This window comes from Puma concolor, chromosome A2, assembly GCF_028749965.1.
Source record: "Puma concolor isolate L17-30 chromosome A2, mPumCon1.1.hap2, whole genome shotgun sequence".
Taxonomy (NCBI): domain Eukaryota; kingdom Metazoa; phylum Chordata; class Mammalia; order Carnivora; family Felidae; genus Puma; species Puma concolor.
Genome location: NC_141668.1, coordinates 157,968,435 through 157,987,791, shown reverse-complemented (window position 1 = coordinate 157,987,791; position 19,357 = coordinate 157,968,435). Strand labels below are relative to the sequence as shown.

Sequence of the window (19,357 nt, the reverse complement as noted above, 5' to 3'; positions counted from 1 at the left end):
CGATGCGCGGCGCGGATTGTGACGCAAGCGCGCAGCGTGCTCGGTGCGCAGGCGCTCTCGGCGGCAAATCGGCGGTTTCCGGTCCGTCGCCCTCTTTCTCTTCAACGAGGTTCCCGAGCGGTTTGGTGGCGGCGGCGTTGCGGGTTCGCTCCAGACCGGGGTCGGGCGGGAGGCTGTGGGAGGCCGCGGGCGTCCCGGTGGCGGAAGGGACAGCCCGGAACCCGTCCACGCGGGCCAGGTTCGGCAGGGCGGCCCGGTCGGCTAAGTTGGGCGCGTGGAGCCGAGGTTCCCAGCCGGGACTGGGCCCCGGGTGGCGAACGGGTCTTTGGGAGAGGAGCCTATGCGCCCCTCCGGCCCAAGCTATCCCAGGAGGCCTGGGGACGCGGATGAACTTTCTGGGCAAGGGGGAGGGGGTACTAAGCGCATTTTTTTTTTTTTTTTTTTTTTTTTTTTTTTGGTGTCCTACAATGCGCCAAACCTTTTGAAAATATTAAGTCCTTTTCCCCTCCCACAGGGTGATTCACTACTTGCCTTCTCAGGAGAGGGTGGTAGCATCCACCTTATAAGGTTTTTTTTGGGGGGGGCGGGAGATGAAATATGTGTAAACAAGTACCTGACACGTGCTTGGCAGGCACTGTTTATGGGTTGGCGCAAAGGCAAGAAGTGTGGGCGAGTTTGGGTATAACTTAGAGGGAAGCCAGGGTGTCGGATGTCTGAGCTTGGAGTTGGAGAGAGAGAACTGCCACCGAGGAAAATGTGTGGGAGGAGCGGCTGCCAAAACGGGATTCCCATTCGGGTTGCAGGAAGGGCTGCTTGTGGAGCAAATGCGGCTTACAGAGGGGTAGGGAAGGGAGGGAGGATGGGACCTCCCGGCCACCCTCGAAGAAAATGTGCCTGACCAAATGGTGCCCCGGCTACGTACTTCTCATTCCGTCTTCAAAGTTGCCAGAATTTCATTTGCTGGGCCCAAGGAGGATAACCACTATCTTTGCTCCCATGAAGCACACGTTGCCACAGGGGTCCAGGGGTAAGGTGCGGAAAGCACAATCCTTGATTATAGGATATTTGGGCCGTAGCCTCAGAGAGGTGGAAGGAAACAGGCGCTGGGATGGGCCTGTACTTGTGGGTTGATACTGGCACAGGGCTGGCCAGCCCCTGAGCTCAAGCTGCTCAGACCTTCAGTTCTTAACCTCTTCATCCTACTCTTCCCCACCCTCCAGCAGTCGCAGAGATGCAGATCTTTGTGAAGACCCTAACGGGCAAGACCATCACCCTCGAGGTTGAGCCCAGTGACACCATTGAGAATGTCAAAGCCAAAATCCAAGACAAGGAGGGTGAGTTGAGCGGAGTCCAGAGGTTCTGTTCAGCAGCAATCCCTCTCAGCCCAGAGGAGACACTGTCATGTGCAGGATGGGTGCTGGGTTTGTATAGACCTCAGCCTTGGCCAGTGCTTCCCTTGTGTGATCTTAAGAGGACAGCTTGTTCTCTCTACCTCAGTTTCCCCTTTGATAGGTTGGAGGCTATGCCAGAACACCCCTGCGGGGAGAAGGGAAGCTGCCAGCAATGTGCTTGCCAGAGTCTTAGTCTGAGCTTTCCTCTTCCCAGGCATCCCTCCTGACCAGCAGCGTCTGATTTTCGCGGGCAAACAGCTGGAAGACGGCCGCACTCTGTCAGACTACAATATCCAGAAAGGTACTGGGAGTTGAGTGGCTGGACAGAGGCCCGTGAGGCCTAGAGCCAAGGAAGAGGCTTTGCAAGGATGAGGCTTTGATGATCTCATTGGCAGCATTGGGGAGGGTGGGGGAGGTGATCAGATGGGGCTAGAGGAGTCTTTTATTTATTTATTTTTATTTATTTATTTTTTTCAACATTTATTTATTTTTGGGACAGAGAGAGACAGAGCATGAACGGGGGAGGGGCAGAGAGAGAGGGAGACACAGAATCGGAAACAGGCTCCAGGCTCTGAGCCATCGGCCCCGAGCCTGACGCGGGGCTCGAACTCACGGACCGCGAGATCGTGACCTGGTTGAAGTCGGACGCTTAACCGACTGTGCCACCCAGGCGCCCCGAGGAGTCTTTTATAAAATAATGTTTTCACTGGGGGAAGCATCTCCTGGTCGCCACTTATGTTTCCAAGTGTGGCAGTGGTTTCTCTTGTTCTTGCTCACCTTTTTTTCTTTAAAAGACTGTTTTCTTTAAAAATGTGTTAAGAGGGATACCAGTCTGGCTCAGTCAGTAGAGCACGCAACTCTTGATCTTTGGGTTGTGAGTTCAAACCCCACATTGGGTGTTGAGATTACTTAAAGAAAACATTTTTTTTTTTAACGTTTATATTGGAGAGAGAGACCGTGTGAGCAGGCAAAGGGCAGAGAGGGAGACATAGAATCTGAAGCAGGTTCCAGGCTCTGAGCTGTCCACAGAGCCCAACATGGGGTTTGAACTCATGAACTGTGAGATCATGACCTGAGTCAAAGTCGGTTGCTTAACTGAGCCACCCAGGCACCCCAAAAATAAAATCTTTTATTTTATTTTATTTTTTTTTTATTTTTTATTTTTGAGAGATAGAGCGTGAGCGGGGGAGGGGCAGAGAGAGAGGGAGACACAGAATCAGAAGCAGGCTTCAGGCTCCGAGCTGTCAGCACAGAGACCAATGCGGGGCTTGAACCCATGAACTGTGAGATCATGACCTGGGCCAAAGTTGGACGCTTAACCGACTGAGCCACCCAGGGGCCCCCCCCAAAAATAAAATCTTTAAAAATATGTGTAAAAATGTGATAAGAGAAATTTTGTCACTATCGTAAAGGGAACCTTGTCACTTTCTGTAGCAACCAGATTTAATTTCTCAGCAAAACGAAAGATCATCTTTACATCCCTCAGAAATTACCTTGTCTGTTGAGAAACCCAATGCACGTTATGGTTAGCATATATTAGTCTCAGACTGCCCAAAGCCTGGGCTGGTGGGAAGTGAGATGGAGGTTGTGTGGGGTGGTCTGGGCCAGTATGTCCATCTACGTATAGAGTACCCAAGGGATTCTCATTTGAGGAAGTTCTGGAGGGCCCTACCCTGCACCTGAGGTGCTGGGGCCAGGCTTGGTCACTGTCTCTCTTTGACCTTCCTCTCCTAGAGTCCACCCTGCACTTGGTGCTTCGCCTGCGGGGTGGCATCATTGAGCCTTCCCTCCGCCAGCTGGCCCAGAAATACAACTGCGACAAGATGATCTGCCGCAAGTGAGTACTCTCAGATGGTGGCAGGGGGTGGCTAGCCCCGGTGGGGAGGGCTTGGGTTGGGGTGTGTCCTCACCAGTCTCTCTCATCCTTCTGCAGGTGTTATGCTCGCCTGCACCCCCGTGCAGTCAACTGCCGCAAGAAGAAGTGCGGCCACACCAACAACCTGCGCCCCAAGAAGAAGGTCAAATAAGGCCCCTCCACCGGCTCTTCTTTGCCTGCAGGATGGCCTCCTGCCCAAGCCCCAAGGCCCTGGGGCCTCAATAAAGTTTCCCTTTCATTGACTGGAGCAGTAACTGGTGTCTGCATGGCTGGTGTGTCCAAGGAGGAGCTGGCTGAGCTGTGGGCATCGCCCGGAGGGACTCCCATCACTTGATTCTGCACAGCCCTCGAGAGTCCCGTGTCCTTTGGGTTTTGATTGTCTCAGCTATAAAATGTGCCGTGGTCCCTGCCCTTCACATCTAGCAGGGTTTTTCACAGCCACAGTGCACACAGGTTTCAGTCTCGGCCCTCTGCCACATACCCTCATGAACCTGCCTGTCTGCATTTTGTCATCCTTAATGAAGACTCCCCCAACCCCCCCAAGCCCAGGCTCTTGCCAGACTGCAGGTCAGCCATGTCACTGCCTGGGCCCTACTCAGACACTCGGATGACTTCATGCCTGTGCCCTGGAGGTGTCCAGGTGTGGGTGGGTAGACAAAAACTGCACCTAGTGTAAAACATGTTCTCCGTTGGCTGAATATGAGGAGCACCTGGGCCCACCTAAGCCCTCTAACCTCAGTCTTGGAGGGGCAGACCTTGGTGTTTATAAAACTTGTGCTGATGCTCCTGAGAATCAGGTGAGCTTCGGAGTGCCCTGGACTGGCCCCGGTAAGGCCATGCTTTTATTTGTCTTGAGATGACTGGGGCTTTGTGTCAGGTGACAACCCAGGCCTGGACAGTGACTCAAATCTGAGTACCAGCTAAAGGCTAATGTCTCTTGTTTCATGGGTTTCAACCCTGTTAACTGCTGGCCCCTGCTTCCTAGGCTAGGCCACCAACATCTACTTATCCCTGGAGAAAGAAGCTTCCCAAAGCTCAAACAAGGTCGTGTATCCCCAGCAGAAAGCTCCAATGCCTCCCGTGCACTTAAAACGAAGCCCTGCTGGCCTCACCCCTACCCCACACTCGGCCTTTGCACAGGCTCCCTTCAGCTAGCTCCTTTCTGAGGAGAGCACACAGTACCTGCCAGATTTGTTAAACAGCTGGGGGCTCCTGGGTGAGTCCGTTGGTTAAGCATCCGACTCTTGGTTTCTGCTCAAGATCTCATGGGTGAGATCAAGCCCCACATGGGGCTCTGTGCTGACAGAGCAGAGCCTACTTGGGATTCTCTCCCTCAAGCATTTTTTAATATGCTTTTTTTTTTTTTAATTTTAACGTTTATTTATTTTTGAGACAGAGCATGAACAGGGGAGGGGCAGAGAGAGAGAGGGAGACACAATCTGAAACAGGCTCCAGGCTCTGAGCGGTCAGCACAGAGCCTGACGCGGGGCTCAAACTCCTGGACCGTGAGATCATGACCTGAGCCGAAGTCGGGTGATTAACTGACCAAGCCACCCAAGCGCCCCTCAAGCATTTTTTTTAAAAAGCTGCATTCCAGCCTTTGGACTCTCCCGTATTGGAACCTCTGATCAAATCCTCATGTCACAGCAATCACAGCAAAAGGTCACCTCTTGGGCTCTTTTTATTTGAGTGGGAAATGGGATGGGAGTGTGAAAGATGTTGAGATAAATGTGTACAAACAAACCGAGGGATGGCCTTGTTTACAGAGCTGTACATTCTAGGACAAACACGATAGGAAGCAGGAGCTCGACGGAGACAAACGGGGTGGATGGGGGGGTACAGGGCCTAAGACTCTGGTCTTTCCTCCATTCTTCCTCTGGATCTCCAGGTTTCCGGTTTGGCCGGCCACAGGTTGGGGTGCGGAGACCTCCGGGCCTGCAGGGGGCGCCTGGTGCAGCGGAGCGCCCTAATCTCGGGCAGGGCCGGGGCTGCGCAGTCATGATCACTGCCAAGGCCTCGGCGGACTCCGCCGTCCCCTCGGTGCACGATACTGCGGTGGCCACCGGTGTCCCGGAGCGCGAGGAGCCAGAGTGGCCCTGGGTGAGCCCGGGCCTGAGCAGGAGCAGGCGCGGGGTGGGCGGTGCAGGCTTGGGGGCGCCGGCCTCATGCCCCAGCCATGCCCCCCGCCCCGTAGAAAGATGCCCCGATCCGGGCGCTGGTGCAGCGCATCCACCAGTTGCAGGCTGAGCGCGCGCAGGCCTTCCGCCGGCTGGAGGAGTAAGTGCGGGCGCAGGGGTGGGCAGAGGTCGCAGAGTTCAGCCCCAAGCCAGCTCCGGGGATGGGCGTGCCTGGGGGCGGAGCTGGGTCTCTGAGCGGCTGTGTTGTCAGAGTTGGGGAGGGGTTCGCTGGGGGACCAGATCTTTGCTTTCCCCCGCTGGGACCCAGGGCGCGTCCCCACTGCCCGATGGGCCACTGCGCGTGGCGTCTCTCCCTTCCCCAAGCGCAGGAGTGCGCCCATCTCCGTTTACCCTGCGGGAGTCAGAGAGTGTCCTCCACACTCTGGGGTCCAAGGACCCTTCCTGGGGGACTTTCAGGTGGTCAGTGCGGGTGCAGGGCCTGAGAGCCTGGGGGCGTAGCCTCAGGACCCCCACCTGCCGCAGAGGCCACCTCCAGTACCTGCGAAGCGGCCCGCCCTACGACTTCCCCCGCTACCGGAGCACGGTGCACGAGGTGACCCAGGCCTTCGCCGCCGCCTCGCGGGAGGTGCTGGCGGTGGAGGCCGAGCTGTCTGGGCCCAGAGGGCAGCCGCTGCTCGCGAGCCACGTGCGAAGCCTGCAACAGCTGGAGCAGACGCGCCTGGCAACGGTGAGGCCCCATCCTCGGCCCCTGTCCCCTTCGCCGCGCCTGGTCTGTCGTGGCCCTCTGTGCACCTCATAGGCGACAGCCAGAATCCGGCCACCCAAACCCCAGCCCCGGCGCCCCAGACCCCACTTCTCCCTGCCCCACCTCAATCCTCCACTAAGGTTTTACTTGGGATTCTCCCGCCCTGGCCCCTCGTAGTCCCAGGGCACGCCCACTTCCCCGGAGCCCCAGTGCTGTGCCCAGTGCCCGCCCCCACTACGCTCCTACCCCTTTGGCTATTCCCATAGCCTCAGGTCTGGCCCTCAACCCGGTGCATATTGGGGAGCGTGAATTTCCACAGCAGACACCCTCTTGGGTAACGCTATATATATCCCCGTCTAGGTTCTGGCCCTACTCCTCCCCTGGTTCCAAGACCCCGCCTACTCTACCCCTACAGCCAATCCCGACCGAGACGCGCTTCCCAGGCCGAGCCCACGTGAGGCCACGCCCACATCGCTCTCTAAAGTGGGATTCCCAGGCCGCGCTGCTTTAAGAGACCCCAATCCCAGTCTAGGTGTTTGGCCCACTTCCACACGCGTCCTTGGGACTATGAGGTCCTACCTACTCCACCCCTGTCACCAATTCCTGGCTGAGCCTGTGCCTCTATGCCCATGCCACGCCTTCACGCGACCACACCCACATTGCGCCACCCACTAATCTAGGGCCTGCCCACTCGATCCTTCGGGGGGGGGGGGGGGGGGCCTTGAAACTGACTCGCAGACTCCGTGCGTGCGAAGCACCACCCCTCGCGAAACCCTGCCATGCCCCCATCCTGTGCTGCCTTTCTGGGTGCTTCAGTGTCTCCCTGCCTGATGTGTGTGGGAGGGCGGGGGTCCTGCCAGCTGTGACATCCTTCCCGTTGCCCACATCAGGTGGCCCTGCTGCAGCTGATGGGGACGCCAGAGCTGACTGGGCAGGAAGACACCCTGGAGACGCACCAGCTGAAGATGAAGTGAGCGCTTACTCCCAGTGGGCTGGAGGTGTTAGATTTGCACGTGCACCTTCAGGCACCCACTCTCAGCCAGGTGTGCCCCAAGGCTGGCACAGTCATACTGGGCTGACCCTTTGGACCTGCACACAACCCTTAGGGTGTGCACACTGGAGTCTTACCTGGTGGTTCCCAGACATACAGCACACATTGTCCCAGTGCACACATCCTACAATTTCACACCAGACTCGCACATTTCTGGGACACAGTTGGGCACCTCATACATGCCCATCTTGCTCACATGGCTGGACTTAGAGCTTGGACACGGTTGCCCACCCGACACGGGCCTGCACATTCCTACCTCCAGCCCCTGCAAGCACCCACGAGTGCGCACCCACTCAATATCTGCTATGTGACATAGCACAACCTTCTGATGGCACCTGCTCAAGACGGCTTTTTCTCTCTGCCCACTCTCACCCACAGGACCACCCCTTCTCCTAGGCACCCAAATGGTTCTCTCGGCCACTAGTTCTGCCTGGAACTCTGGCGGCGGGCAGGAGGGCCCGGGGCTTGCCACGGCCCCCTAGGAGCTTCACAGTGGCAGCTAATTCGCCCCATCTGGGTTTTATTTATAGTTCCCATCCACTCTTGTAGGGTAATTAAAACCATGGAAGCGATCAGCGAGGTTCTTCAGGACCTTAGGTTTGATGCAGAATCTGCCGAGTGATGGTGGCTCCCCAGTGACACACCAAGGGATATGGGAAATGTCCCCAAGCCTACCCCTTGACTGTCAGCTGGCTGGGGTCACGCTCCACCAGGTCGCCGACTGCCCTTGAGTTTGCTGCACCTCCCACAATAAAGAACCCTTCGTCTGTAGCTGCTCCACTGTCTCTGTGTCCTGGGGTGCTGGAGTGGGTGTCCCTGGGGAGGAGGCCCCACAAGGCCAGGGATGGCAGGTATGACTCCCCCTGCTCCTGGACAGTAGGGCTGGTGTTTTGGATCACACCCTCCAGTGAGTATAAAACGAGATATTTCACATCCTGGAGACAGAGTCTGAAATTCTGGGAGGCAAAGATTCCAAGCCCATAGGGTGGGTCATTAGGATTCCTCGTGCTTCCCCTAAACCCCACAGCCCCTACCCTGGGCCAATCGAGCCCCAAATATCTTCACAATCAGGGCACCTAAATAGCTTGTTTATTTAAAAAGATTCTTTGCAGGGGTCCTGGATGAGGTGGGGGTGGGGGAATAATGACCCCTCTTCACCCCCAGCCCTGGCAGGGGTTCTGGGCAGCTTAGCCAATCCTCACACACACCCCCACTGGAGTTGCACCCAAGAGTGGCCTCACATGGAGGTCAAGGATGTTGTGACCCTCAGAACACCCACCCCAGCTCCTGCTGAGGGTGCTCGGTGCCCTGAGGTGAGGGTACAGAGTTAGCCCCCAGTCTGGGTGCAGCCCCCAGGTCTCCACGCAGCAGGGAGGGTGGCCCCAGTCCCTAGAGCTTATCTGGCAGGACCTGCAGGCAGAGGGGAAGCCAAGCTAAGCAGGGAGCCTGGGAGGGGCCAGTACCCTCCAAGGGTACTCTGCCAATTACAGAGCAGTTGAGGAGGCCCCAGTTCAGGTCGGGGCCCTGCCACTTTCAGCTTGGTGACCTTGAGTAGGGTACTGCCCCTTTCAGGGCCTTGGTTTCCCCATTTGAGAAGTAAGACTATCTGTTCGTCCCAAAGGGTGTCCCGTGGGTAAAGCACTTGGCACAGGGCGAGCATGCAGTAGGTGCTCATATATGCTAACTGGGGTGAGTATGTTCATTCTTGAAGATGACATTCCACTTTGGACGTTTTCCGGGCTCAGATGCTTTTACTAGGCTAAAGGCCACAGGACTAGGTAATCACTAGGTGTTAGGTAAATGCTGATGAATAAGACATGGAGGAAGGGATTCCATCTCAGCAACTCTAAGGCTGAGGGTGGGGGGGCCCACGAGCCTGTGGCCACCAGGAGGGGCCCTTGTCTCCCTCCCTTGCCCGCCCGCCCGCCCACCCACCCAGGCAGCTGGGGTGGGCCCCCCTTACCTCTCGTCGTGCCCCGTCTGCCCGAGGGCAGGATCCCCTCGTCCTGTGCTTGGAAGGAAGGAGGCAGTGTCTGGGGGCTGCGGACCTACCTCCCCAGCCCGATTCCCTCCCAGCCCCCACCACTCCATCCCTCGCCCGCGGGTCCCTCCTTCCTACCTGGTTGCGGGTCTTGTGTGACTTCTGCATCCAGGCTCGCCACTGGTCGTAGAGGCGGAAGCTCAGGTTCGAGCAGTACGCGTGCTTCTTGAGCCAGCCCAGGAACTGCTTGAGCTCGCGCCGCACCGGCCCCGAGCTCGGCTCGCCGCCCCGCGGCTCGCACGCCCCGCCGCCCGGGCCCGGGCGCTCTGATGTGGGGGGAGGAGCCGCAGCGTCATGACGCGCCCGCCAGAGGGCGCGCGAGGGCAGCAGAGGGAGGTTCCGCGCCTTGGTGGGACCGTGTTGCCCTCGGGCGCCTCCCTCCCGGTTTCTCCGGGACCGGGTCCTGTCTACCACCCAGCACAGCAGCCCAGCTGAGCCCCCGAGGAGGTAGGAGGCAGGGGAAGGAGAAGGTCTTCCTTCATGTCTCCTCCAGGAAACTGATTCCCGTGGCCTGAGCCAGGTGTGAGTGGAAGGGAGGGGGAGAAGGAGCGAAGCCAGGGCCAGATGAGGTGAGACTCAGACACCGAGCAGGGGACAGAGAAAGAGAGAGAGAGAGACAGCTGGAGAAAGAGAGGCAGAGATGGGAAGATGGAGACAAGGAGAGACAGGGAGATGTCGGGAGGGCCCGAGCAACAGGGGACAGCAAATGCAGAGGGACAGAAAAGGGCAAGGTCAAGAGAGGACTGGAGTGGGCAGAGACAGCGATGTGGGGATGTAGGGACACAGAAACCAAAAAAGGCAGAAATGCAGAGAGATACAGGGGAAGAGAGTGACAGAGGGATGGAGGGAGACAGTGAGACGAGACCCCAAGGGGGCCAGGGGGAGGGACGGTCCCCAGGACAGGCCTGAGAGAAGGAGCCAGTGGGATGGGGAGTGGGCTGGGAGGGCCAGGTGGGAGGCCGGCCTGTCTGTCCAGCTGCCGGCCGCAGCCAGCCCCTAGCAGGCCGGCAGATAAGGACATCGGCCTCACGTCATAAATAACGCCGGGAACCCGCTGACAGGCCCTGGCACGGCCACGGCCCCCACCGCCCCTGCTGGCCTCCCCCGGCCTCCCTAGCCTCTCCAGCGGACGCAGCCGCCTGCTGGCTCCCGTGCAAGAATCGCAGGTGCTGGGCACGAGCAGGGGCCAAGGCGCAGGCCCCTCCCGGCCGTGTTCACTCCCGCCCACCCCCAGAACCTGGAGGGGCCCAGGATGGGGGCTGGGGAACTGGCTGGAGCCTGGCTCTGCCCCCCACCCCCAGCCCCGCTTTGAAACACCCTCTGGGCCTCAGTTTTCCCATCATCCCACGAGGATGGACCTGGACTTCAAGGAAACTGAATTCAGATCCCTGTGTGACCTTGGGGGCTGGCTGGACCTCCTAGGGCCTCTGTGTCCTCACCTGAGAAGAGGAGGCTCCCTTGGGGTGAAACAATGGGTGAAACGCAGGAGATGGGAACCATAGTAAGTACCACTTGCAAACACTTAGATGGCGCCCACCACGCGAGTGCACTTTCTTGGATTACCTCATCTAACCCTAACAATAGCCTGAGGTGGGTATGATTATTGTCCCCACTTTCCAGATGGAAAAGCTGAGGGCAGACATTTCATGTAACATATTCCGTACCATTTCGCAAAGAGAATGGAGGCTCATGGGCTTAGAGAAGCCCCAGATGGCAAGGGAAGTCAGACTCGGGCCCCTGATGGTCCCCATTCCCCTACCTTGATCAGAAGGGGAAACCAAGGCCCATTAGAGGGAGAGTTGGTAGCTGATCAGCCTCAGAAGCAGAGGTTTCAAACTCACTTGCCTTTAGGGATTAGGGAGGGGGTACAGATGGGCAAAATGGGCCTGGTGGGGATGGGGCCACTAGAGAGTGAGGGCCCTGAGTGAAGGGGCCACCTCTGCTGATGGGGGCTGTGGGGCAACTCTGGCTGTGTCCTGTTACATTTTCTTTTTTCAAGATTTTATCTTTAAGTACTCTCTAAACCCAACGTGGGGCTTGAACTCACAACCCTGAGAGCAAGAGTCTCATGCTCTTCCAGCTGAGCCAGCCAGGCACCCCAACATTTTCTAGACAATTAATTTTTCCAGGAAACCTAAGATATTGGTGTTAAAACTTCCTGTCTTTAAATGTCTGCAAGTAGGTCAAACTCCCCCCCTGCCCCCAAATGACAGGTCAAAGAAAATGGATCCAAGGGCCACATTTGGCCCCAGGAGCCACCAACTTGAGACCTCTGCTCTCTCGGAGGAAACAAAGAAACAGAGGCTCTCGCTGCTTTGGGAGAAGTCTCCTGACCACCCAGCCCTGCTAGGGTGCTCACCACTGCGAGGGGTGGAGGCGGCCGTGGGGTGGCTCCACTCGCTCCAGATCCCTGCCTTCTTGGAGCCGTAGATGCCAAAGGGATTGCAGCGCACTTGTACGAAGTAGACTGTGCCTGGCTTCAGGCCGGCCAGGCGGCAGGAGGTCTGGTTGCTCACATCGTCCACCACCTGGCGGCAGTGGCAGGGTCAGAGGCCGGGGGCGGGGGAGGCGCAAGGGGTGGGGGGGGTGGGGGTGTCAGGCACCTTCCAATCCACGCTGTCCTCCACTCGGTAGCGGATTTGGTACTTGGCTTGGAAGAGGAAGTCCTTGAGGGCCGGCGGGGAAACCCAGCGTACGCTCAGCTGGTCCTCCAGGCCCCCAACTCGGCTCACGTGCACATCGGGTGGGGGGTCGGTGGTCACTGTGGGGCGGGCGGGGCTTAATCACTCAGCTGTCCCAGAACCGGGCTGGCCCCGTGTGGGCTCAGATCTCAGCGCACAGGGCTTTGGTGGCACCTGCCTGGGTTCTGCCCTCTCCGCCCCCCCCCCCCCCCCGCCCTTTCAGGATGGGTGGATTACATTAGATAATATTTAGGAAACACTCAGCACCTAGAAGCACTCAATTAATGTTAGCTGTTATCACCCTTATTATCTGTGACAGGAGAAACATAATCCTATCTTCAGGGAACTATGTAAAAGCAGACGCTGCCTGGCTGATGCTATTGTTATTATTATGCCCAGGAGGCCAGGGGGCCATGAGGCTGCCAGACCCCTGGGAAGCTCCTCCTGACCTCACACCCCCCCCCCCCCCCCCCCCCCCCCCCCCGTCCACTGCCCACCTGCACCTCTGGACCTTCTTTCTTTACAAAAGTTTTCAAATGACAGCCTTCCTGGTGCAGAGGGAAGACTGAGGCTCAGAACCTGCCCACTGCACCTTCAGGACTTGAGGAAGCAAGGCAGGAAGCCGACTGGGGTGGGGGATGGCTACTAGCCTTCTGGGGATCCTTCTGGGAGCCCTGTGGGCAGCAGAGAGGTCTGGCCTCTCCCCCTGAGGCCTTAGTGAGGGTCTGAAAGGGTTAAGGCACAGGCCTGCTAGGGGCTGAGAAACACCCTAATTAGATTAGGCCCAATTCTGCTCGCAGATCATCCGTTTCCTGCCTCCCGCCTGCGCACCCCCCCCCCCAGCTCCAGGCTGAGGCTTCCTGGGGCGCCTCCCGACCTGGGCGCCCCCTCCCAGCTCCCCCGGGGCCCCCTCCTGCACACCTGGGCTGCCGAGGGGGAGGCAGCCAGGCCAGGTGTTCTCCACAGAGTGGGGGTATCCTGGCTGCTTTAGGGGACTGGGGACCGATGGGTGGATGCCTAGTTCCTCCCGGCCCCAGCCAGGGTCGGAGCTGGAGCCTCAGCCATGAGCTGAGCCGAGAGAGGAGGTGCAGGCTCCCTCGTGGGCCTAGGAGCTGGGGTGGGGGGGCTCACCCACATCCAGGATGTCCAGGGTGAGCACATCGGAGCGGGCCGAGCCCAGCCGGTTGGTGGCCTCTACCCAGATCTCATAGGGCGTAAAGAGAGCCAGGTCCTTGGGGATGTGGCAGGAATGAGGCCCTACCGTGTGGTACTCCTCACACGTGTTGTCCTGCCCGTACCACCTGCAGGGCAGGAGGGGGTGTGAGGACACAGGAGAGTCTCTTCAGACCCGCCAGACCTCCCCATGGCAGCCCCAGAGGGCAGAAGGGACACCCGGCTTGGAGAGGGTGGGCTTTGCCAAGACCTCACAGCCAGGCTGGAACACACGTCACCCAAGGGCCGCCACCACCACCAACCTCAGCTTGTACTTGAGAGAGTAGTTGGTGTGGAGGAAGGTTTCCCCGTGGGCTCCCGGCGTCCAGCGGCAGGTCAGGTCCTTCATGTTCTTGGACCAGCAGCTGATGTTGAAGGGTTTCTCTGGGGGCACTGGGGAAGGGGGTGCAGGGGACTGAGGGTCTGGACCAGCCCTGCATAGGTGAGGTTGCTAGCCACCAGCTGGGCCTCCATCTTGGAGTAGAAGGAGGGTGACCAGAGTGGCTGTTGGCAAGGCTGTCTGCCTGGAACCTCCTGGGGACAGGATCGGGGGTTCCAGGCTCTCATGCCCACGCCCAGAAGTCCCTGCCTCTCAACCAGCATGCCCACTGTTCAGTCCTGGGCCAGAGGGCCCGTGATGCATGCCCCTCTCCCAGGAGTTGCCCGTGGATATCCTGGGGGCCCGCTTACAGCCAACATAGAGACAGGAGCCAGCCAGGATGCTGCCGTCACGAGCGTGGCACACGAGGTTGTCGCCTGACTGCTGCCTGGATCCGTTGAGGTTGGCCAGGGCGAGGGCCAGGGTGGAGGCGTTGAGCACACGGGAGAGCTCGGGGGCTAGGCGGCGTCCGTTGAGGGTCCAGTAGAGGCCCTCAGCTGTGGCGCCTGACGGGTCCCCGTGCACTGAGCATGTGGCCTGCAGGGAGGAGCCGATGAGGAGCGTGGGGTCCTGGGGGCTGATGACAGCCGTGTCTGGGGTCAGAGAGGAGTGCCCGTCAGGCGTGAGATGGAGTTGCCCTGAGCCCCCCACCATGCTAGGACTTCTGGACTCATGGCAATCCTACAAACGAGCTGTTTATTTTTGTCTCCCATTTCACAGATAAGGAAACTGAGGTTCAGTTAGGCCAAGTGACCAGCCCAAGGTTGGCGGCAAAGCCAAGACTTAGCCTCAGGACCGTTGTGATTCCACAACTCAGGTCCTTCCAAGCCGCGTCTTCACGGACGTGCCCAAGGCTCTGGGAGGGGTCACAAAACTCAGGCATAAACGCCCGTTCAGACTCAAGTAAATCTGGCTTCGCACATAGTTCTGACAACTATTACATTCTTTTTCTCGCCTTTTCTTTACTTTTCTTTTCTTTATTTCATTTTTGGCAATTAGAAGTAAAAGACTGATATCCCTACAGGCACACGCATAGTAGGTATGTCTTTGGGGGTGGGGGGAGGGAGACACTTCTAAAAAAGTGTACTGACTCCTACTAGAATCCTGGTAATCTTACAGGTGAAAAAACTGAGGCTCTGAGTCATCATCTCTTGCCCAAAGTGATTGAATGAGAGAAGGGCACGCTACTGAAACCCAGATTTGTTGCTCTGTGCTGCTGAAACTGAAGGAGGCCGGGGCAAACTCTAGGCCCCCAACCCCCATCCAAAGGGACTGGCTCTCACTGTTCTTTCCTTCAACTCATTTTTCCTAATCTGCAAGATGGGAGCAAGAAAGCTCATGATCCCTAGGGCCATTGGGAAGATCAGATGGAAAGTGACTTCCTAAACAGGATTGTGTGGAACTGGGTGCTGGGCACAAGGGTCTCGGGGATACCATGGTTGATGTCCTCCCTCCTGTCTACTGCTGGGGCTAGAACCTAAGAAGAGTCTGTTTACCAAGGTCCAGATAAGGGTGAGAGGCTGCGCAGTCCAAGACCCTGATCCCCCTCTCTGAGCCTCAGTCTCCCCATCTGGAAGATGGGCATCGTGGTATAAACCACATGTTTGAGAGGAGTGAAAATATTGTCTTAAGGACAACCCTGCGGGATGTTTAAGCCAGGCTGACCTGGGTTCAAATGCCCCCAGCTGACTGTGGAAGCTTGGCCCATTCACTTTATTTCTTTGAGCCTCTGGGAAGGCGCCTCTCCCTCCACCAAGAGCAGTTGTGAGGACCCATTCACTCATTTGTTCATTCATGCATGCATGCATGCATGCATGCATGGAACATCTACAGTTTGCCAGGAGCTGAGGGCACAATGGTGACCAAGATACTCAATATTCCTGCCCTTGTGGGCCTTGAATCCAAGGGAGCAACAGGAAAAAGTACAAATAAATATCTAAGAATAAATAAGGGAGAAAGTGAAGCACGCCCCCAGGAGACCTATCTGATGAGGCATTTGAGCTGAGACCTGAATAAAGTTGAAGTAACCAAGAAAACATCTGGGAGAGAGTGTCCAGGCAGTGGGAGCAGCAAGTGCAAAGGTCCTGGGGCAGGAGTGGTGGGGAATGAGGTCTGGGAGGTCAGCAGTGCCAGACCTGCAGGGAGGGGTTATTCCAGGGTTCCTAACAGGGGAAGATTTACATTTTAAAAGGATTCCCAGGCAGCTGTAAAAAGGGACTGCAGGGGGGCAGCGGGGTGGGGGTAGCCCAGCTTCCCTAAGATGGCAGCCAAGGACAGGGTGATCCTGGCCCCTTGGGAGGCACCCTGAATGCCAGCGGCTGCCCTTTGCTGGCCCTCACTGCCTCAGATGGGCGAGGTGGGGTGGACGTGGTTCTCCCCGCTGGCCCTGACGGTTTTCCGGGGCAAACTTGGCTTGAGGGCCATTTCTTGCCGGAGCCTGGGATCACAGTTGCGTTTGGGGCTTGGCCCAGGGCTCGCCGGAGGTCTCAGCGTCCGTGCGAAGAAGCCGGCTGAGCGGGCCAGAGCCGAGGAGGCGGGGGCGGCCGGGGGCGGGGGCCAGGGGGCCGCCCCGGAGGTCCCAGGCAGCCAGCCGCCCGCTAATTCGGAATTCCTTCGGCATGAACTCGGGCGTGCCAGCGTCTCTGCCCCGGCCCACCCACCGCTTCCTGCCTGGGCCCCCCCACCAGGGTGGGAGGCACGGCCAGGCCTGCCTGGACCCCAGGCCCACTCTCAACCGTTTGGGGGTAGGTCACGCCCCTCCTGCCCCCCACCCACCAGCATCACTTAGCCAGGAAGGGGCTCTCTGGGGGGTCTTGGCTGGGGGGCACTGCCCCTCTGCCACACCCGCCTGGCCTGGGCTGGCGTGGCCTGCCTGCCAGCAGCTGCAGCTGCCCTCCTGGGGCTGGGCGGGGGACAGGGCGAGAGGGCGAGAGGGCAAGGCCGGGCGGGCCTGGACAGGCCAGTCCCCCCCCCACACCCCAAGTTCCACCAGAAAAGGTCAGAATGAGGACTTCTCCTGGGACGTCGGTGCCAATCCCAGCTGGAGCACCTGAGCAATTGGCTTCCCCTCTCCTGTTCTCAGTTTCCTCCTCCATAAAATGGGAGGAACATACGTTCTACCTGTTGGGGAGATTAATGAGATGAGATCATGATGTCCAGAGGGCCCAGCACACTGCAGCACCTAGGAACTATGGGGATTACAGCCCGTCCCAGTTCTGAGGTCCCAGCTGGCTCCCAGCTCCCTTCAGGTCTCCCCAAACAATGGGCCAAGGCGCTTGGGACCTGGACGCACACATTTCAGGTCAGGCAAAGCAGCTGGGAACAGCCCACAAAGGTCGTAGGGGCCCTTGCCTGGTTTGGGGGGCCTCCTTGAAGGCTCCCCAAAGCATATCCCTGAGCTAAGCTTTTGGGCAACCACCCCCCTCCGCTTGCTCCCTGCCTCCCTGCCTTTCACACAGAGCTGGGGCCTTTAAAAGTTTTTTTCCTTCTCCCTTCCCAATCTGGAGCCACTGCCGTTATTAAAAAGGAACACCATGTGTTTTAAAAGGGAAAAGTGTGAGATTCTCTGCAAGCAAGGCAGGAGGGTGGCCTCCATCCCGGGGTCCCGACAGGGGTCCCCATCTCCTGTCCCGCTGGTACCTGCAGACACTTTACGACCCACCCGCCTGCTGGTCAGGTGCTAAGACACACCGTAAGTAGAAACATATTGCTGAGGTGTGAGAATCTTTTATTTAATTTCTTCCCTCTTAAAGGAAAAAACACACGCACAACAATCCCCCCCAACCACCACCACCTTTGCCTGCTGCTCTGCGGACTGGGAAACAAAGCCAGCCACTAACAGTGGCACTTACAGGCACTGCTCACGGCCTAGAGCAGAGTTGCCAGGGAACCCGGGAGGGCCTGGGTCAGCCCCTCACCTGCCCAGGCACCTTGGGCATGCGGGGCTTTCAGCAAGTGTCCCCAGGGGGTGCCCAGACCCCGTCCTTTCTGGAAGAGCACCACAGGAAGCTTGCAAATGGCTCTGTGTAGCGTGGGATGGCCTGGGGAGCAGTGTGTGCGGGCCCCCAGCGACCCGCGCGCCTGGATGGGGCACATGGAACGACTGGGAACGTCTAGGGCAGGCTGTGCCTGCGTGTATACCCCTGTGTTGCCTCCCCCGGAGGAATGTGTGTGACCACGAATGTGTGTGTGTCAGGGATGGAATGTGTGTGTGCGCGCCCCGATGGTGTGCGAATGTGCATCTGGGCTGCAGTGTGCGCTCATCTGAGGGCGAGGGTGACGGGCCACAAGCCAGTGTGTCTTTGTGTGTCTCTGGGTGTGTCCCAGAGAGGGTCTGGATGTAGAGACGGTGTCCTGGAGGGGGTGTGCTTCTGATGGGGGGGACAGAGAGTGCCGGGGTCCAGGAGCTCCTGACAGGGCGGGGGTCTTGGGCTGCGGGCCGTGGGTTCCCTGTTGCCCCCCCACCCCCACCCCCACCCCCACCAAGGCTGGGCCACTGGTGCCCGGACTCGCTAGCTCCTGCTCCCTCTCACTCTCACCCACTCGCTCACAAAGATTTCTCTCGGTGGAGACTCTCAGCCCCGCGCAGCCTGGCCAGGGATGGTTCCGAGCCCGCCGGTGGCTGGGACTCCGCGGACCCCCGAGCGCGGGGTCCCGCTAGGGGAGGGCGGCGGCGGCGGCGCCGGCCCGCGGAGAGGCGCGTCCCCGGGGACCCCGGGCCGCGCGCCAGGCGGCCAGAGCGGCCCCCCTCCCGCCGCCCCGCCTTCCTCGCGGGGCTCATCCCTCCACTCGGGGAGGGGGGGGGGGCGCCCGGAGCCAGCACCCAACGCGCCTACCGCGTGCGCCCCTGACTGGGAGCGGTGCCCCTTGGTCTCCACGGCTCCGAGTCCACGGGCGCTGTTGCGTGCACCCGCCGCGTCCTGGAGTTCAGCGAGTCCCAGGCCGCGGCACCCCCGACCCCCAGGGCAGAGCCGGGTGTCCCCGGCCGGGCGGCCCAGGTAAGAAGGCCTAGGGCGTGGAAGCCAGACCCTCTGGCCGGGGGACTGCGGCGCCGTGCGCCCCGCAGGTGAGGGCGCCCCGAGGGCCGCGCCGGGGGCGCCTTCCTTTGTTCCCGGGCCGTCCAGGTGGCGCCCGCGCCCCCCTCCCCCCGCAGCTGCCCCCGGGGCGCACGCTCTCGGCCCAGGCGGGAAGAAGGGAACAGGACGCCGGGTACTCACGGGCTCCTGATCCGGCTCTCGGCGCCCCGAGGACGCAGAGTAGCAGTAGGGGCAGCAGCGGCGGCGGCCGCCGCGCGGATTGGGCGGCGGGGCCCGGGCGGCCGGCGGGCATGGGGCCGGCGCTGCCGGGGGCGCGCGGCAGGAGGCGGCGGGCGGCGGCTGCGGCGGCGCGGGGCGCCGGGCGCGGGGCTCGAGGCCGGCGCGGGAGGGCGCGGGCCAAGCAGCCCGCACGTCGCTGGGCGCGGGCGCGGAGGCCGGAGCAAGTCTGAGCAGCCGAATTGACAAGGCGCTAATGCGCCGCTGGCCCCGCCCGGCCCCGCCCCCGGCCCGGCCCGGCCCCGGGGGGGTGGCGGGCCCCGCACCGGCCTCCCCGCCGCCCGCCCGCCCGCCCGCGGGCACCGCGCGCCCCACCCGTCCGGCCTCCGCCCCGCCGCACGCCGCGCGCGCCCTGTCCCGCGGCCCGGAAGCCCCCGCTCAGCCCCTACCAGCCTGAGAACTCTTTCCAACCCCGCCAGCTCCAGGCTCCCCACCCCCAATCTGGGACCTGGCGCCCCCAGCCCCGTTTTCATACGTCTGCCCACTTCCCTGCACCCTGCTCTCAGCCCTTTGCCCCTTAAGTGTCCCCTG

At 59.7% G+C, this 19,357-nt stretch overlaps 3 protein-coding genes across 11 annotated transcripts; 2 read left to right on the top strand and 1 right to left on the bottom strand.

Annotated features, from left to right (window-relative positions):
- Positions 1-3: 3 nt before the first annotated feature.
- UBA52 (ubiquitin A-52 residue ribosomal protein fusion product 1) lies at positions 4-3,521 on the top strand. Of its 3 annotated transcripts, none has more exons than XM_025916249.2 (5): positions 4-143; positions 1,221-1,334; positions 1,606-1,692; positions 3,126-3,228; positions 3,325-3,521. In XM_025916249.2, exons 2-5 carry the CDS (start codon positions 1,232-1,234, stop codon positions 3,416-3,418), a joined length of 387 nt encoding a protein of 128 aa, XP_025772034.1. In that variant the 5' UTR covers positions 4-143; positions 1,221-1,231; the 3' UTR covers positions 3,419-3,521. The 3 variants fall into 3 exon arrangements, with proteins under 3 accessions (XP_025772034.1, XP_025772035.1, XP_025772036.1); XM_025916250.2 differs by having other exon boundaries at positions 6-143; positions 1,224-1,334; XM_025916251.2 differs by having other exon boundaries at positions 109-238.
- A 1,686-nt stretch (positions 3,522-5,207) lies between these two features.
- On the top strand, positions 5,208-7,972 carry REX1BD (required for excision 1-B domain containing). 5 transcript variants are annotated; one of them, XM_086698549.1, is made up of 6 exons: positions 5,208-5,367; positions 5,462-5,544; positions 5,904-6,132; positions 6,511-6,682; positions 7,041-7,120; positions 7,751-7,972. In XM_086698549.1, exons 1-6 carry the CDS (start codon positions 5,266-5,268, stop codon positions 7,757-7,759), a joined length of 675 nt encoding a protein of 224 aa, XP_086554675.1. In that variant the 5' UTR covers positions 5,208-5,265; the 3' UTR covers positions 7,760-7,972. The 5 variants fall into 5 exon arrangements, with proteins under 5 accessions (XP_086554675.1, XP_086554676.1, XP_086554677.1 ...); XM_086698550.1 differs by having other exon boundaries at positions 5,209-5,367; positions 5,928-6,132; XM_086698551.1 differs by having other exon boundaries at positions 5,209-5,367; positions 6,511-6,604.
- CRLF1 (cytokine receptor like factor 1) lies at positions 5,706-18,842 on the bottom strand. 3 transcript variants are annotated; one of them, XM_086698548.1, is made up of 9 exons: positions 18,731-18,842; positions 13,826-14,107; positions 13,399-13,528; positions 13,055-13,224; positions 11,846-12,003; positions 11,602-11,770; positions 9,321-9,508; positions 9,165-9,207; positions 5,706-5,796 (listed from the first exon to the last, which is right to left on the bottom strand). In XM_086698548.1, the coding sequence occupies exons 1-9, from the start codon at positions 18,840-18,842 to the stop codon at positions 5,792-5,794; spliced, it is 1,257 nt and encodes a 418-aa protein (XP_086554674.1). In that variant the 3' UTR covers positions 5,706-5,791. The 3 variants fall into 3 exon arrangements, with proteins under 3 accessions (XP_086554674.1, XP_086554672.1, XP_086554673.1); XM_086698546.1 differs by lacking the exon at positions 5,706-5,796 and adding an exon at positions 8,274-8,611 and having other exon boundaries at positions 9,165-9,212; XM_086698547.1 differs by lacking the exon at positions 5,706-5,796 and adding an exon at positions 8,274-8,611.
- Positions 18,843-19,357: the final 515 nt, after the last annotated feature.